The sequence below is a fragment of the Acinonyx jubatus genome, chromosome D3 (assembly GCF_027475565.1).
Source record: "Acinonyx jubatus isolate Ajub_Pintada_27869175 chromosome D3, VMU_Ajub_asm_v1.0, whole genome shotgun sequence".
In the NCBI taxonomy this organism is placed as follows: Eukaryota; Metazoa; Chordata; class Mammalia; order Carnivora; family Felidae; genus Acinonyx; species Acinonyx jubatus.
The window spans coordinates 83,988,723-84,008,189 of record NC_069392.1 but is presented as its reverse complement, the minus strand read 5'-3'; the positions used below and the strand labels follow the sequence as shown (position 1 = coordinate 84,008,189).

General features: G+C 41.7%; 1 protein-coding gene across 1 annotated transcript in view; it reads right to left on the bottom strand.

Moving 5' to 3' along the window:
• Window positions 1-9,875, bottom strand: part of DOK6 (docking protein 6) — a 365,783-nt gene extending 355,908 nt beyond the window's left edge. The window contains exon 1 of the mRNA XM_027069157.2: window positions 9,654-9,875. Within this exon, the coding sequence (XP_026924958.1) occupies window positions 9,654-9,719 (66 nt within the window). The 5' untranslated portion in view covers window positions 9,720-9,875. The remainder of the gene's footprint in view (window positions 1-9,653) is intronic.
• Window positions 9,876-19,467: the final 9,592 nt, after the last annotated feature.

The following is a 19,467-nucleotide window of genomic DNA, read 5'->3' as shown; positions in this document are numbered from 1 at the left end:
TTGAGCGTCTGACTTGATTTTGGCTCAGGTCGTGATTCCAGGGTCCTGGGATCAAGTCCCGCATTGGGTTCTGCACTGAGCATGGAGCCTGCTTGAGATTTTCTGTCCCTCCCTGTCTCTTTCTGCCCCTTCCCACTAACTTGTACATGCACTCTCTCTCAATAAAAGAAAAGAAAAGAAAAGAAAATAGAAAGGAAAGGAAAGGAAAGGAAAGGAAAGGAAAGGAAAGGAAAGGAAAGAAAAGAAAAGAAAAGAAAAGAAAAGAAAAGAAAAGAAAAGAAAAGAAAAGAAAAGAAAAGAAAAAAGAAAAAGAAAAATTTAAGTTATGTCCACCACATTGAGAAGTAAATTTCTGTTGGGGCGCCTGGGTGGCTCAGTCGGTTGAGTGCCCGACTTCGGCTCAGGTCATGATCTCACAGTTCGTGAGTTCAAGCCCCGCGTCAGGCTCTGCACTGACAGCTCAGAGCCTAGATCCTGCTTCAGATTCAGTGTCTCCCTCTCTCTCTGCCCCTTCCCTGCTCATGCTCTGTCTCTCTCTGTCTCTCAAAAATGAATAAACATTAAAAAAAATTTTAAAAAAGAAGTAAATTTCTGTCCCTCAAAGAAATTTCTACTTTATCATTTTTGTATTCACATCATAAAGCCTTATAGAATGCCCAGCATTATGTGACTGATTTATTGGATAACTATATATTTCAGAAATGACAATGTGTAAGTCTCAAGCACTAATAACAGTGTTTTTGTTAGTTTATAGTCGTCTAATACGTCTCACATTTCCCTTATTTACCCCCAAATCCTCACTGTCAGGCAATGATTATCAACCCTAGCACCAGATCAGAAACCTCTGGGGAACTCCAAAAGCATATCCACGTTCAAAACTCAGCCAGACCAAATCAGTGAGGAAAAATCTGGGCTCTGTAGGTAACTTCAACATGCAGTCATGATTGAGAATTACTTTTTTTTTTTAAATATGAGTATTAACATGTCATGTGGAAATACTGTATATACATATTATATTTAATATATAACACACATATATGTATTTATGACACATACATATGTATACACATACATGAACATACATACGTAAGTACATATCTTAAAGGCTAGTGAATGGTCAGAGAAAACCAACTGCATATTTACGAAGAAACAAATCATGAAGAGAAAAATGATTGTACATGTTTATACATGTATGATACCTTCTATAAAAATCTACACAGAGATGCCTGGGTGGCTCAGTCGGTTAAGTGTCCAGCTTTGGCTCAGGTCATGACCTTACGGTTGGTGAGTCTGAGCCCCTCATCAAGCTATCTGCTGTCGGCATAGAGCCTGCTTGGGATCCTCCATCCGCCCCCCTCTTTGCCCCTCCCCCACTCGTTTTCTCTCTCTCTCTCTCTCTCTCTCTCTCTCTCTCTCTCTCTCTCTCCAAATAAATAAATGAACTTAAAAATGTATCCAAAAAATCTACACGAGTATATATATTTCAATTCCTTTTTCTTAAAAGTAGCAAGCGACACAAGAAACTGTGAGGCCTGGCAGGAGCAGGTCACGGCTGTCACGGTGGATTCCGTCTTGCCCGAGGTGCAGGGATTTGGGTAACACTGTCACGTTCTTTGCTGCATGACCACCTCACTACATAACATCTTTTGATTTGCCAGGTCCCAGGAGAAATGTATGATTTTTAAATTATGGTTTTTTTAGATGAACTCTTTTGCATTAATTTAAACGTGATCTTTTATACAACTTTTTTTTTTAATTTTTAAGTTTATTTACTTATTTTGAGAGAGAGAAAGAGCACAAGTGGGGAGAAACAGAGAGGGAGAGGGGAGAGAGAATCCCAAGCGGGCTCCGCACTGTCAGTGCAGAGCCCAATGAAGGGGCTTGAACTCATGAACCAGAAGATCATGACCTGAGCCAAAATCAAGAGTCAGTCGCTTAACTGACTGAGCCACCCAGGCGCCCCCTATATAACTGTTTTAATAAAAGATCATCTCTCATAAATAATGGTAATGCTAAAATAAAGAGATTTCAATATTTTTAAATATTTTAAATTCTACATAGACACGATCAGCTGCATTTTGGAGCCTGTTCTCCACTCCTACAAGAAGTTAGCCGGTTTTTAGGTGGTATAATGAAAATGAAATCATGTCCATTTAAAGTGGTCTGGAAAAATACCTGCGTATTATGTCCGTATTGTGGTATCAATTCTCTTCCTAAATAGCACTTGTTTTTTCCGTTTTACTGAGATACAGTTGATATATTACGTGGCAGAAGTTGAAGATGTACACCTTTATGATCTGATCTGCATACGCATTGTGACGCGATTAGCACACTGAGGTTATTTAACATCCATCACCTCATCCAGGTATGATTTTGTTCTCTTACGATGAGAACTTTGGAGATCTACTCTCCTAGCAACTTTAAGATACACTATACAGCACTGTTAGCTACAGTCACCGTGCTGTGCATTCCATCTCCAGAACTTACTGATCTTACAAGGGAAGTATCTTTGACCACCTTCTGCCAGTTCCTCCACCTCCCACCTGCCAGCAGCACTTTTATCCACAATGTAAACAACTTAAAGTTGAGTCAAGTGAATGGTAACATTAGCTTTACACTATGTAGCCACCTGAAGAAAACACTTACTTTGAATAACGCGAATAGATGGGTTGCTACCTATGTATATTGCAAAGTGGAAGCTGTTGCCTTGTAGATGGGACACTGAACCTGAAGTTACCATACCTAGATTTGAGTATATACAGTCCCACACAAACCCAATCTGTGTCTCTGTCGCTCTGGCTGATCCACTTTACTTTTTCTGGATCTGAGTTTATGTACAAAAGGTAAAATTAAATGAGGGTAACATCAAATATACTTTCAAAAAGCATGCTGGGAAAATTATATAAGACAATATATGTGAAAATTCTTTAGAGGCTGTAAAATACATGGTACCCTACAAGGCAAAATGATTACATTACTTTTACGAAGCTTCAAATCAAAGCTCAAAGTGTCTGACCTCTCAGTCAGTTTACTGTTAAGCCAAAATATTAGCCAAGCTTTTTTATAATGAATTTAGTACAGTAACAGGAGAAATACTTTGCACATGTTCAAATATTACAACCACCATTTATTTCAAACAACATGAAAACATTTCTTTATTAAATGAGTTTCTGTTCCCCACTAATAACAAAATATCATGCCTTGTTCCATTCAATTGGACTGACAGGTGTAATACTCTCACTGAGGGATAGTGTTGCAATATAAAAATGAAGTACTCAAAGGATAATACTGCTCTCTATCTTAAAACTAATGAAGATTTATGCAGAAAGTTCAAGAAAATGTCCTTTACCTACATTCTTGAACTCTTTGGACAATGCTACCAGAGCTTAAAGAAAAAGAAAATACCGTGACGAAAGTTAAGACAAAATCAGTAAAACTGAGGTAAAGAAATTATAGTATTCTCTCTTTTAATTAGTTTGTCCCATTTGATGGAAATTATTTCTTCCTTAAAACTAAAACTTCAAAATTCACAACATCTAGAGAAGATCAGTAGATGGCAGGAAAATAGATAATTTTTATTTTGTTTATACTGCTCACTTTTGACCTGTGTAGTTTCTAAAATGAAGTGGGTGTCAACAGAAACAGAGCAGAGTCATGAATACTTAATAGTCCTACCCAATATTATTCACATGGGTTGTTACAATCCAAATAGAACACGACAAAAATACTTCAAACAACAAAAATGGATCACACCTATTTCAAACACATAGGCTTCAAATTAAACTGTGTGTGTGTGTGTGTGTGTGTGTGTGTGTGTGTGTGTGTGTGTGTGTGTATTTTAGACTGATCCTAGATATCAACCATTACTGAGCACTTTTGAAAGACATTGAAGGAAACTGGCAATTTTGTAAATTCTTACAAAGATATTTTACCACTGCATAATTACTCTACTCACAATTTATTTCAGTAAATTTGTAAGATTTCCCTAAGCACTGAGTATAATCTTTGTTATCTGAGGAAATGCCATCTTTTAAGATTCACCTTGCCAGCAGTCATGTGTAAATATATTAAGATAAAAACTGAGATGTGAACATTTATATCTCACTTCTGATGTAACAGCTGGCCCCAGGTAGCACACAGACATAATCATTTAATATCAATATCTAGCAAAACGTCTGGGCTTGGTGTTTACAGGTAGGCTTATTTTTATTTTCCTTGTTTTTGGCTTTAAGTTTTGAAAATCAAAGAACATCAGGCATGCCCATATGCATGCGTAGGGATTTTTTAAAAAGACAAAAATCTCACTAATTTCTGAAAATACCAGAAATGCCATACGTACATATAATTGCAAACAAATTAATATACAGGGATTCTATAGAAGGTATACAAGATGTTTTTCAACTCTAAAATTGTAAGAACCAGTAATTCTTGTAGAGATAGGTAGATAAGTCGATAGAGATAGAGACAGATATAGATACAGAAATTAAGTGGAACGTATACATAGTGTTAAATATATACATGATAGTCACCATGAATGAAAACCTAAAATAAAAACCGCTAAAATAATTAGAATTTTCATGTATTCTAAATCCATATTTTATGAGAAAGAGATAAATGATAAATAACCATGGATACAATGGGTCATTTCCAGAAAGCAATGTCCAGGATACGCAATATTCCAGAATGAGTAAAGATTTAAATACACTGAAAGCAACTTCCATGTCTTAAAGCCATGGACGGGAGAATTCATACCTGAAGTAACGATCCTGAAAGTTCTTTTAACTTCTGAATGGTCAAAGTGATTAAGTTATTTATAAATTTTATCTTAAATGTATTTATTGCATCTTATTCTTGGAAAACTGGTAACGTATGTCATATAAAATAAAATCACTCTTCATAAAATACTTTCTAGATATTTGGGAAACCAGAGACATTTTTAATTGCTCTAGTCAACCAAAATAATGCAAATGCACACATGAAAACTCCCATTTATATTAATAAATAAACTTCTACAAAGGGGTAAATTCTCATAAACGTCTCTCATGAAAAACAACTCTCTTCCATCATCAGAAGAAAGCTGTTTGTGGAAGAACAAGAAAACCCAAAGAACTTACAGGAAGCTCAATAATCATCAAGCCAGGGATGGAAGCATCTCAAGGTTTGAATCAAAGTGGTAGAGAAAGCAAGATGTGGATGAATCCACAGTAAGTTCTTGAAACAAAGGGAGACTATGCAAAAGAGAAAATCCTGAATAGATGTTCAGTTCATAACGTTGGGGCTCATCACATACTCCAAATGTGTTGCTCTGACTTTCTCTGCTTCCCTTATATCCAGGTTGGGGTAAAGTGACTCTTACTGGCCTAACGTACTGTGAGTAGTAGTGATGTAGGAGGTATTTCTTGCTAATAACGCTGACTTAATACAACATGACTCTGGAACAGTCTCTCTCTCTCCCCCCCCTCTCTCTCCCCCCCTCTCTCTCTCCCCCCCCCTCCCTCTCTCTCTCTCTCTCTCTCTCACACACACACACACACACACACACACACACACACCTCATACACAGTAGATGCTTCATAATTATTTGATTATACTTTGAATGTGCAAACGCCAACCTATTTCGAGACGTTCCTTGGATACCCACACAAACAGCAAAATCCCTGACCTGACTTTGAGAAAGAAATAGAAAACGATTTTGTGTAAAATACTATTTATTTGTGCACAGTGTGCCTGTGAATAGCCTCACTGATGTATTTGAACAGAATTCCTTGAGAACAATGATGTGAAGGCTGAGTCTAGAATTAGTCAAACTGTGGCAGCCGGGATTGTACAGCGATGTTAATGATAGTGATGATGACGTCCCTCTATAAGGCTGCATTTACTTTAGCTACAATATAGAGTCCACACGTCATGTGTAAAGTTATTTTAATGATTTCGGTGGTCGAGTTCTTAGTTTATCTGCAAACCAAGAACAGGTTGGATATTTTATAATATATGCCTTGCGGACTAAATTTAATCTTTCAGTGGTCACAAGGAAACATTTAATTAATAAAGGCTAAGAGATAAACAATTTTGGCCAACATGCTTTTGCTTTGTTTTATTGTTATTAGTCCTGTTAAGTAACTTTTTATTAAAAAAAATACTGACCACTATGGCACCTTGTGAATTATAATACCAGTTATGCAACACAGAAGAGGGCAAAAGAAACTGAACTACAGTAAGGGCTTTTAAATCATGCAAAAGGAAAATAATATATTCATACAAACTATGATATGTCATAATGAAAAATTAACATAGACTATAAAGACATGACTCTAAGAGTCATGTCATTATATGTTTAATGATTTAATACCTTTAAAATTTTAATGATTGAATAAACATAATTTCAAGACAAGAGTAAAATTTGGGGCAATTATACTATTTTTTTTCAAAATTATTTTCCTGAATGGAAGATAAGCTGGTTAATGAGTCAAGACAAACTTCAAAGCAAACATTCAAAAAATTGTTCAACACTCACTACTTCACTCAAACAACTGGGTAAGGAAATATTCTCCACTGGGAGCACTAAATTCTGTAGGAAGACACAAGGCAAGGGCCCTTTCACCATTTCAATCTGGAAGGGCCTGGATCCTGGTTTTCCCTAGCCCAAAAGGCAACTAGTGTTTTTCTGCCCTCATTCAGCACAATAGGGAACACTAACTAGTAAGGAGAAAAGAATCCAATAGAACATCTCATCTCAAAATATGCTTTTGTGTCATAATCTCGGATACCACTGGCCTCATGCCCAGGGGTCTATTTTCCCCTTTAGATTATTATAAAATTTGGTTTTTGCAAGTACGAGTTCAGTACCTCATGAATCAAATATCTGTGCATATTTCATCAGAATTCCTTTTATTTTAGTTCTAAACATAAACCATAAAAAGAATCGTGACGTATCATTTGAGTTCAAAATATTATTTTACTTGGAAAAGCCCATACTTCTGAGTCCATGACATTAGTAATATGTCTTATTAACTATGAAAATTACATTTTAACGTTTAGATAAATTCTATCGCTATGCTTAACGCACACAACACCTGCTTAGAGTTTTACTATCTTATGAGACAAACTTAACTTACTAAGCTTCACAGAATCTATAGGTTTGTCACGTGAATTCACCCTTCTGAATACTAGAATATTCTGAATTGAAAGTCTCTATAGGTTTTTAAATAATATTCTTCAAAATAGTGAAGGTTAATTTAGTTTAACGTTTCGATTTAATATTAAAACAAAAGTGTTTCAACACCAAAGTCTGAAGTTTACATTTCTCAAGTAGAAATGGAAGACAAAAGCAATTAACCTATACATAAACATGCTTTTACTGTTTTCTCTGAAGGGCGTCTTTTACAAAGGCTTATCTGCAAGCAGTGAGTCTGGAAACGGATGCTATGGGATTGCAAACACATTTGCACGCATCTTAAAGAGGAATGGTGTTTTAAAAGGACATTTCAAAGGCTGTTAACACGCATGGTTCCCCAGGAAGCAGTCAGTGCTCTTTCCTTGGATCCTACATTTTAATTAGGTTGCATATCCCGTTTTTGTCGTAGCAAATCCTGGAAAGCTGGGAATGGGAGAGGAATCCTACACACCCCCGGGGCCAAGAGCGCGAAGGCCGGGGTCCTCAGGGTTATATTTCTTAGTCTCATCTCATGTACACAGTGACTCTGTGTTAGGAGATACACATCTACCCGGGGGACCTGAATCATCCGTTAGCTTGTAACGTCTGAGGTGTCAGACCCAACTGAGATTCCAAGAAGACGGAAGGCGCGAGAATGATGAGCAAGCACCCCGTGGGGGAGCAAAGGGCTGCAAAGGTCAAGTTCCTAAAATGGTGCTCCCCTCCAGCTCTCGCTTGCCGCGCAGCGCGTCCCGCCCGCGAGAAGCCGGCAGCCTCCCGGACCACTGCAGCTTTACACGTGGGTCCTTCCTATCTCCCGGGAAAGGAACGAGGCGCAATTAAATCTCCAGCCGAGAGCGGCCCTTGCAACCAGAGGGGCTGCCCCCCCCCCCGCCCGCGCGCGCGCGCTCTGGCCCCGGAAGGGCGCGCGGCAGGCCCCGGGAGCGCCTGGCTGCGCCGGGTGGGGGTGGGGGTGGGCGCTCTGTAGTCGCCCCGTTGTGTACGCCCCACTTCTACGGATCGGCCCAAGTTCGGGAATGGGTCCCTCGTCTCCTCGGGGCACCGTCTGCATCTCCAACGAGAAAGCCAGCAGAAAGCAGCACCAAAACCCAGGTGTGCCCTTTTCCCTTCCCTGTGCCCCCCCCCCCCCACACCTGCGTCCACCAACTCCTGATAAAACGACTCCTGGGTGCGTAGTGATGCGTCCTCTTTTAGGGGTTTAGGGGTTCTGCCCTATCTTCGTTCAATTTTCTAACGGTATATTTAGAATTATTTGTCTTTCTTCCTTTTTAACTGAGAGAATTAGTGAATTTCTCCCTCCTCTCTTCCCCTCTCCAAGTTGGAGGACTCATCCAGTCAGCAGGGAAAGCGGGGAATGTTCTGGTTCAAGGCCGCTTTGCCCCAGGATTCCGGAGCTTCGCAGAACTGGAACTTTGAGAACACCGAGGTACAGAAACATCCAGGGAATCCGGGAAAGGGGCTCTTTCGCCCCCACACCGGTTTCCCTACCTGCTCTGCACCGGCCCACCAAGGTCGTTCTCGGTGGCCCATCGCGCGCGCCCATCGCGCGCTCCCCCACGGCCGCCACCGGGACCCCCTGCGCGTCGTTCCCGCGGTCCCCCCCACGCCCGCCAAGCCCAAAGGCCCGCCCCTCCCCTCCTGGCCTCGGGGCTCCACACCCAGGTCTTCTCGGACCATCCACGTGTCCCTCCTACCTCCTCGTCTGGTCACTAGAGAACTTCTGAACCCCCCGGGGCGGGGGGGGGGGGGGGTCTACACTGTTTCTCTCCCAAGTCAGGCACAACGTCTTGCACGGAAAAACTACGACAAGGTCTCCGTAAACTTTGCCGTCGCGAACCCTGCCGTGTCGGCGGCGGTGAGCACACACCTGCCCGCACACGGGCGCAGGTACACCTGTCCGGGCGCGCACACGGCCAGGGAGCCTGCCCCTGGGCAACCGCTCAGGGAGCCCGAAACTCGCTGGCAGTCGCCGGCGGGGACGCGCGGCAATGCTTGGGCATCAAAGGAGAATTTCGAAAGGGGCTGGGGAAGCGGGGACTAGGACACGGGGCTTGTAAATACACACACGGGAGCGTCCGTCCGGCTCCCGCACAGCGAGCCATTCTCCCCGAAAGGCGCACTTTGAAGAACAGAGCACTGTGGGCTGCACCGTCCATAAACCCCCCCTCTGAGGCGCATTCGTCTTCCAACCTGACCATCCCTTCCGTCTACATGACTTCTCAGTCTGGTCCAAGCCAGCAGCAGCGCGCGCATGAGGATGGGGACCGGGGCGCTCCGGGAACCCTCGGCCCGGTGTGCAGAGCCCCCCGAGGCAGGTGCGGGTCCCCACACAGGCCGAGCAACAAGCGGGCTGTCCGCGAAAGGGCCGGGTCCCTCTTCGCCCCTGTCCCCGCGCGGGTCACCTCTCCCCGCCCCCCTCCCTACAGCCGGCCGCGCCAAACGCGAGCCGGGGAAGGAGAAAGCCGAGCGAGCCACTCACCCCCAGCTTCCTGCTGCGGATTTTCACGTAGCCCTGCTTGACTATGTCGTTAAAGTTGGAGGCCATGGCCAGCGCGTTCGGGCTCGTCCCCTCCGCGATCCGCTTCCCCGAGTCGGGAGCCGCCGGCCGCCGCCGCCGCCGCCGCCCGGTCCGCGCAGGTCTCGCATCCAGCCAGCCGCCGCCACAGCCGCGCCGCCGCCCGGTCCCCCGAGCTCCCGCCGGCGGGGACGCGGGCCGGTGGCAGGGCGGCCGCGGACGGGGAACGCGGGCCCGGCGCCGCGAGCAGCGCCCGCCCTCCGCGTTCCGGTCCTCACCTCCGCCCCCCGCCGCGAGCCGAGCGCCGGGCCCGCGCCGCCGCCAGCTGCGGGCGCCCCCTCCGCGCCGCCGCCCCCGGCAGCACCCACGGGCTGGCGCCTCGCTCGGCGGCGCACAGCTGGCCGGAGCGCACCGGCGCGGGGGGAGGGGCGGGCCGACTGGGCGCCCGGGCTCCCTCCCCGCCCCCCACCCCACCCCACCCCACCCGGGCCCCGCGGGGTGGCTGCGCTCGGAGACGCTCGCTGGACGCGCTCCATCCCTGGCGGCTCCGGCGGGGAGCGCCTCCCGCCTCCCGCGCCCCGGGTCGCACTCCCCGCCCCCGGCCCCCTCTGCCCGAGCCCGCGTCGCTCTCCCGGGTGCGGGATTCCTGAGGACACGGCTCCTCGTTCCGGGGCTCTCCGCGCCCCCTCCCCAGCTGGACCCGGGCAAAGGGCGGTGGGGACGCCCCCGAAGAGGGGAAGGCAAACGGGAGGCAGTGGTTTATTTCGATGGCCTTGTGTACGTGCATGTTTTGTTCCCGAGCACATGCTCGCGTTCCAGGTCTCTGCCCCACTGGGAAGAGTAAATCGACGCCGAGCCCTGCCCGGTGCACACAAAGAGACCGAGCGTGCGCATGTGTCTAATCCCTCTGCTGCTGGGGAGGCTGGAGCGAGATCACGCGCGGCAGCCCCCTCGCCGACGTCCTCGCGCGAAGAGGCAGCGAGGCTCGGGCTCTTTGGCAGGACCGGCGTGGACTGATGGATGCGCGCGTGTTAGTTAACTACGACTCAGAGTGGCTCGTGGCATTTCATCTTCCGGGGGAGATGGAGACCATAACTGTTACTGGTGGATGCAAATGATTTCTCGAAATGTTCAACTTGCAAACATCAAAAACAGTGGAGAACTTTCTCCCCTTTACGTAGGAACGCTTGGCGTTTAAAAGTAGGCTGCTCCCCGGTGTAAAGAAATTTTAATTTAAAAATTATATCCATTTTTATACGATGCAAGGAGAAATAAGCAGTATTGCATTCTGGCTGGCGGCAAGGTATGGGCTTTTGCTATAGGGAAGACTATTTAGTACCTAGTCGCTCAGGGTGTTTCTCTTTAAGAAAAAAAATGTAATAGGATTGAAAATTTTATAAATGACTCCTTCATTTATAGTCTATATTCGATAAAAGTTCAAAACAGTATGTTTATTTCCACTTCCCATAGCGAGCAGTGTTTTCCCATGTTTTCAGTAAAAATGCCTTAGCCTTATTGGGAACATACTAATTTTAAGACTGAAAGGAAACTACTTGATTGAAGGCAGGAAAACTATGCAACCTTAAAGGACCAAGTACTATGTCCCTGACCCCAATCAAATAGGCACCGCAAAGGCGATTTTTGTACCATTAGTAGCAAAAGTTTTCATCTAGAGCCTGTATATCGAAGTAGAAACTCTTACCAAGAGCATACTCTTCCTCTCCATTCGTTTATGTAGCAAACACTGGTTTGGGCTGTTAACCCTGGACCACTCCAGATGTTGGGCAAATATTTAGAGTCACATGGACAGATCCCTTAGGCTGTCATTCAGATCACTTAGGTTGTCTGTTCCATTCACTTGTTGCTATTCCATTACCACGGGACTATGATTTTATATGAAGGCTGATTTAGATTTGCAGATGCCTTAAATACCATTCATTCAGTCCTCTCACAATGCTGTGTGTTAAGGAAAAAATACTTGCCATTTAATAGATGAGGAAACCGAGACTCTGAAACATTCGGTTGCAGAGACACCATTTACAGATTGGTTTTGGGTCTGCAGTAATTTCCATGACCACTAACGGTTCCCATCATTTATATTATGATCTGTTTCTATAGATCAGTTGTGAGGTGTTTGAAGTCAGAGATTAGCTTTCCCAATAATAATCTCAGTGCTAACTTAAGGGTCAGGCATGTTTCATAAATCTGGCTTTAAATAATTATATAATGATGATGCCTTTTTTTATATACTTATGTAGGTCTTTACAACACCCTAACTAATATGATTTAAATATTCTCCTACAGTTACTTTTGATTCTTAAATTTCTGGTAGAGCAGTGTGTGTGTGTGTGTGTGTGTGTGTGTGTGTGTGTGTGTGTGTGTATACAATTGATTGTATCCTCAGGGCATTATTTATTGTAGTCACCTAAGCCTCAGACTTCCTGTTAACTAGCAACGTGACTTAGAAATCTGAGTACATTCTTCTTTTCTTTTTTCCAAGAATAATTCATAAGAGGTGCTGTATATATCTACCTAACTCACGTCAAGAAGAACAAAATGTTTCACTGCCCCATTGATTACAGTGTTCAAGTATTGTCAGCCTGATGCATCCATTATAAAATTTTCCACCAAACTTCTACCTAATGTTTTTCTCAGCTATGGATGATGCCTGCACTGATGCATTATTTCATTCAGGATTGCAAAATTGTGATTCTCTAATTTGATTTTATACCTGAATTTATAAGATATTATCTTTCTAGACAAAACTTTCCTTTGCAAGATATAGGATTGTCCTCAAATAGATTCCTTATAAGAAAGGCAGGGAATACGTTTGATTCTTAACCCTTATAAATCATTTTTTAGAAATTTTACACAACTTTTAAACAATCTTTTAGAAATATTAAGTGTGTTTTAGCCAATACAAAAGGACATCCTCCTTCCTTAGGAATATCATAAAAATGGAGTTTTATGTACATGATGCAGTTCAATCCATCAGAGCCATTGTTCTTTTCGGTGTTTTAATTGTCCCATCTTTGACCAGAAGGAGCTGGCTTCAACTGATATTTTTTGTGTTGTTATCAGGTACCCATGGACCTTAATAGCTTTGTTGTGATCAATCACAAGATATCCCAGGTTCATCTTGTACATTTCCAACTCTAGACTTGGAGTCCATTATTTTCCCTAGGAACCATTGTTTGTTTAATGGGAAATGAAATTCAGTTTCCATAATCTGGTTTAGTAGGATGTTATTTTTGCTACAGATTCTAAGCTTTTCAGTTACAAAGACATAAAATACTTTATTTTAGAAATACATTTCAAAAGAGAAAAATTCTCAATTTTTATGGATATTTCCAATTTAATCACTGGGTTGGCTGATCCCATATTTAAGGATTGTTTCTTCTCTTTTGAGATTTTTATTATATAAAATAGTTACACGTTTCCAAAGTCAAACCTACAAAATAAGATATGTGGAGAAATATAGTTCTGATTTTTGTCCCTTCCTCTCTGTTCTCTCCCTCTCTTTTTAGGAAACCATTTTTATTAGTTTTAAGTTTATTCTTCCCTTGTTTCTTTTTGATGATATAAGGAAAGATGTAAATGTTTCTATTTCTGTTTTCTTACACACAAAAAAATAGTATACTATTCCTACTCTAATCACTATAGTAGACAGTCTCTAAAATGGGCCTCCAAAGATGCCCAGTTTTTGGTATAGTGTCCCCTTCTGAATGTGCTGGACTTTTTGACTAACTTCTAGTGAATAGAATGGCAGAAGTAATGGAGTGCCTTTCCTTAATTAGGTTATAAAAAGACTGTGACTTCGATTCAGGTGATCTTTATTGGATTGCTCGCTCTGGGGGAAGCTAGCCGCCACAACATGAAGCAATCTTGTGGAGACACCTATGTGAATGAGCCTGGAGAAAGATCATCTGAAGCTTTCCAACAAGAAGCCCAGAAAGGGATCCTCCCCCGTGAAGGCTTCAGGTGACCATTCGCTGCTCATCCCTGAGATACCCTGAGTCAGAACCGGCCGTCTAAGCTGCTACTCGTTGCTCAAACGTAATAGATGCTGTAATATAACAAAAGTTTACTTTCATCTTTCCATGTGCTAACTTTTGGGGTATTTTTAATGCATAAATGGATAACTGAAATCCATTTTGGTATGTGGAAATAGGGTGCTTCCATGCCCAAAACTGTAAAATTGGGGCATGGCTTTGGAATCCATCGGTGGCCATGAGAAGGGTGTTAGTGAGGTCAAATTGCAAAGCTTTGCACATTGAGGACGCTGTGAGTGAGACCTTACAGTAAAGTGAGGAAATATTATTGGAAATTGGAGGAAGGGGTATTGTATGTGGTGGCAGGAAACTTAGCCAAACTGTTTCTGAAACTATGTGGAAATTAAACTATGTGCCCACTACTCTGTGTCATCTAATAGTTTTCCAAGCAACATGTTGGTGATACAGCCTTCTTGTTGCTTAGTAAAATGAGGGAGGAGAAGGATAAATTGGAGGGGGGGGGGGAACCATGAAACAAATAGGAGCCAAGAACTGATGATGGCTTTAAGTGTCCTCAGCCTCTCTAAACCACAACAATGCTAGAATGCAAGAAATGACTTCTGGGCAAACATTAATCCTGGGCACTGCTACGAAAATTTGGTCTGAAGATAAAAGCCAAGGGTATGACTATAAGATACATATATTTTTTAAGATTTCAGAAAATCAATTATTTTACAGTCACATCTTTGGCTGTATCTTTAGACTGAATTTTCACGACAGTGCTCTAGATTTAATCTAATAAAATAAAGAGGTTCACAGGAAGCCCACAAAGTTTTCAAAAGGTGTATATATGCAGAAACATTATCAGACCCAGACTCAGAATGAGGGGGTGTACTTGAACTCCCAGTCTTCGACTGGTAGGAAGCAGGCGGAGGGAACAGCCCAGCTGCAAGAAAATGTTCTCCCTTTAAAAGTAAGGATGGCTGTGTTCCTCAAGGAGGAACCAAGAGCCTAGAGAAAAGAACTAAGAATCTTAGAGAAGCATTCTTTGACCTTGAGAACTAATCCAGGAACTCCCCAAATTTCCCATCTGGATTTCGGAATTTTGGAGGACCCATGATTCTATGTGTCTTTTTTAATCCATTTTGGTTTTTTTGTTTGTTTGCCTGCTTTTTGGGTTTTTTTGAGAGAGAGAGAGAGCGCGCGAGAGCATTCATGCAGGGGAGAGGGGGGAAGGAGAGAGACAGAATCTTAAGCAGCCTTCATGCTCAGTACAGAGCCCAACGTGGAGCTCAGTCTCATGACACTGGGATCATGACCCAAGCCAAAGTCAAGAGTGGGACACGCTCAACCAACTGAGAACCACCCAGGCACCCCTTGAGTCTATTTTGAGGCAGAATGTGGTCAGTGGTTGTACAGTGTTCCTTCCATCATTGCATGTTGGAATCGTGGTGAGCAGATTGCTTGTCTGTTTAGATTCAAAGGTCTACAGTTTGAGAATAAGATTCACAGATGAAAAAAATTGTACCTAAAATACCACACTTGAGGACCCTCACTGACACCAGTGGCCCTAGTGTTTAGATATGTTTCTGTTTCTGGTCTCTTGTTCCTGTTTTTGCATAGTCTCTTAAATATTTTCCCAAAGTAGGTATGTAGATGATACAGTCTGCATTGGTCATGATATGGATTCTTGGGTTTCAATCCAATATCTCTGCGGTCTGTATGTGTTATTCCATAGTCCTTAATTTACATCATGCAGTTAAGAAATGCAAAGCCAAGGGGCGCCTGAGTGGCTCAGTCAGTTAAGCATCTGACTTCCCTCAGGTCATGATGTCAGTCTGTGAGTTCGAGCCCCACACCAGGCTCTGTGCTGACAGTTCAGAGCCTGGAGTCTGCTTTGGATTCTGTCTGTTCCTCCCCCACGCATGCTGTGTCTCTCTGTCTTTCAAAAACGTAAACATTAAAAAATTTTTTAAAATATTTTTAGAAATACAAAGCCAATTTGACTTTTTCTTAATGTGTAAGAAAACTTTCTTTCTACCTGAAGCTTGTAAAACTTTCCCTTCATCCTTAAATGAAGGAACATGCTAGAATTGTGCCTTATGTGCACTTAAATTCAGGAACATACTAGGATTGTGCCTTATGTGTACTTTCTCAATATGTGGAATTTGCTAACATTGTTATTTTATTATTAATATAATAAAAATAGTTTCTATTATTATAACCATTATTTGTTTAATTTTTTCTACTTATATATTATGCTGTTTTTCCTTCTGGAATTTCTGTTATATCCTGGACCTAGGCTCTGGTTCTTTTTTTTTTTTTTTTTTTTTTTTTTTTGCCTTATTTTTTCCATTTCTTCATTTTTTGGCTCTCTCCTCTGAGACATTCTTTGAATTTGACCTTTCAGACTGTAAACTCATATGTAATCAGTAATATTGCTCTCTTTAAGTCATCTTCTAAATATTAAATTGGAAAATCATATTTATATCTCATGAAAGTCTTCTGTCGGAGTTCAGAAGGTTGTCGCTTAGATATTCTTAGGTGTTCTTGGTGTCCTTTATTCACATGCATGTTCTCCTCTAATAGTTGTGCTTCATTTGTTTTGTTCTCATTGCTTTCTTTGATCTCATAGACTTCTGGACACGTCCACTTTTCTTCAATCACTGCTCTCTAGATGTTGGAGACTGATAAGTGCTAACCCTCTTATTCTAATAGAAAGCAAAGTGTTCTCCTCCTTGTAGGCTAGATATGCAGAAGCAGGTTATTATTTCAAATATTTCAAAAGCATGTTGGTATGTATTTGAATAACCAAAGGAGATAAACTGAAACACTACCCTTTGGGTTTTCTCCTACGTAACATAAAGTTTGACTTTTTACTAATTTCTGCCCTCTCTTAAATAGGGTTCAAAATATCAGTTGGGGTGAATTGGTTATTTCTATCACCTTTTTTTCTATTTCAAGAATCTTTTAAGTTTATTTATTTATTTGTTAGTTTTGAGAGAGAGAGAGAGAAAGAGCTGGAGAGGAGCAGAGAGAGAAGGAGAATCCTAGGCAGTTTCCACACTGTTGGTGCAGAGCCTGACACAGGGCTGAATCTCACAAACCATAAGATCATGACCTGTGCTAAAACCAAGAGTCAGACCGACTGAGGTCTGACCAAGGGTCATGGACTGAGCCACCCAGATGTCCCACATATTTTCCATATCAAAACTGGATCTGACATTTTGTTCAAATTTGTTATCTGGTATGTTATTTAAGCATCAATAAAGTAATTCGTTTTTCTTAAATGATAGAAGGGAATACTTGTAAATCTCATTTCTAGTTCCCATTAAAACAAGTAAGTACGTTCAAAGTATTAAATAGTGACATTTAATTATCAAATTTAATTTGGAAGTTTAAAATCTCAATTAATTGGCATACTTGTTAATATACAATACTGACTGGCATACTTACAAGACATATAATTCAAGAACGATAAAGTTACTTAGCTGGAGTTGCATCGAGAGCTCCTTAGATTTTAGTGAAATATGTTCAATTTCATAAAGCCAGTAGTTTATTTTCAACCATCCGGGAACTTTTATTTTAATCCAGAGATTTTTCTACAATGGAATGATAGGGTAACTGTCATACATGTAGCAGATATAAAAAAAAAACCAAAACCAGGGAAAGTTATTTCTTAGTTGGAAAGTAGGATACACACTCTCTTAGGACAGAAAATATGGACAGGATGGATAGATGGAAAGTTCCCATGTTGGAGTCCCACAACCACTGAGAGCTGATTTCCCATTGGGATTTGGTAGACACCATGTTTAAACATCTATCTGGTCCACTATAGGCTTTTTAGTTGTTGTACAAATAGCAGGATCGTCAGAGCAAGACAAATGTAACTTCCATGAGCCTCAGTTTTTCCCAGTCTACAAAAGGGAAATCAAGAACTTAGAGATATCTGATAATGTTAGGTGATAGGGCATATCTGACAGAGTGCCCATCACATAGTTTTCATAGAATGACTATCAATTGTCTTCTTCTGTCTTAAAGAATAAGCATGGCATAAGGGTTTATCTTCGTCATAATTTCTAGGAACATTATATCGTGATTCACAATCAATGCCATCTACATGTATTCCCACGATCATCATTATTTTGGAACTCAGAGAAACAGATAGACTGTTTAAGCAGCTTATTTACTTCAACCTAATGATTAGTTTAAATATAATTGGTTAGGTAAAGCATATAACTTACTAATTGCAGTGAAATGGTGTTTTTAGCTGATTCACAGATTTTATACTCAGGTCTTTTAATATTATATACACAGTATTTGCCAACAGTAGTATAATAAATAAAACTTTTAATATCATAGCTTATTATAGAACTACATTATGCTTGGGATGCCTGGGTGGCTCAGTCGGTTCAGCATCTGACTTCGGCTCAGGTCATGGTCTTACGGCTCGTGAGTTTAAGCCCTGCATCAGGCTCTGTGCTGACAGCTCGGAGCCTGGAACCTGCTTTGGATTCTGTGTCTCCCTCTCTGTCTGCCCCTCCCCTGCTTGTGCTCTGTCTCTCTCTCTCAAAAATAAACATTAAAAAAATGTAAAGAAGAGAACTACATTATCCTTAAAATGACAATGTATTCAACAGAGAGGCAACTTGAAACTGAATAAAGGCTATAGGATTTGAAGTCACTTGCTCTCATTTAGGATCTTATTTTCACAACCTGTCAACTCTGTGAGTGGAGGAAGTTTGGGTAATCATTTATCTTTTCTGATCTTAAGTTTCTTTGGTAAAATTAAAATCCTTTTTAAAGTTTATTTATTTTGAGAGACAGAGCAGAGGAGGGGTAGAGAGAGAGAGGAAGAGAGAGAATCCCAGGCAGGCTCTGTGCTGTCAGTGTGGACCCTCACATGGGGCTCAAATTCACGAACGGTGAGAGCATGACTGAGCCGAAACCAAGAGTCGGATGCTTAACCGACTGAGCCACCCAGGTGCCCTTCTTTGGTTAAATTAAAGGGGATATAAAAAAATAAATAAAGTGGATATCCCACTCAAAAAAAAATTCCAAATAATTGATCTGATGATCAAATGACAGATGAATGGAATCAGTATAACCTTAAAGCACATTGTAAATACAAAATTCATGATCTGTAGCTTCAAGTATTACAAATCATTTGAAAAATATTTAGCAGATAGGGGAAAAAGACCTTTTACTTCACCAAAGACTGCCTCTAACTCTGTAGTAACAGATATAGATAAATATCATAAGTATCTTCTTGTTCATGTGGGGAAAGTTTTGACCATATTTATTTAGTAGGGGACTCTCAATAAATAGAAGTGGTCACTAGGTTAAAGTGTGCAAAAGTGACTTGTATTTGCAACAGACTTTTAAAATAGAATATTGACTCTAACATGAAGAGAAGATCTATTATATTAAAGCTTGGGTACATTAAGGAAAGTTGTAGGAACAAGGTAAGAACTTAAAACCTTCTTCTGAAGGAATGGTCACTATCATCAAAAAAGAAACTCAAATCAGTGATAAGTTCATACTTGTAGAGCATTCGAAGAATAAATAGGAAAAAGACAGTCATGGGATTTTTTTTCCCCTCTGTGGATATCCCAACATTCCCTGAGGCTGAATGACAGGCTATCTGGCTTTATGAGTCATGGGAGATTTTATAGACCACATATGGGGACCAGACAAGCCTCTGGGTCGGTCATGACTCAGAGAGGCAATTTCTCACCACGGTTTCGCAAACCCCAGTGATTCATCGGTGTCTTCCTTCTTCGGTC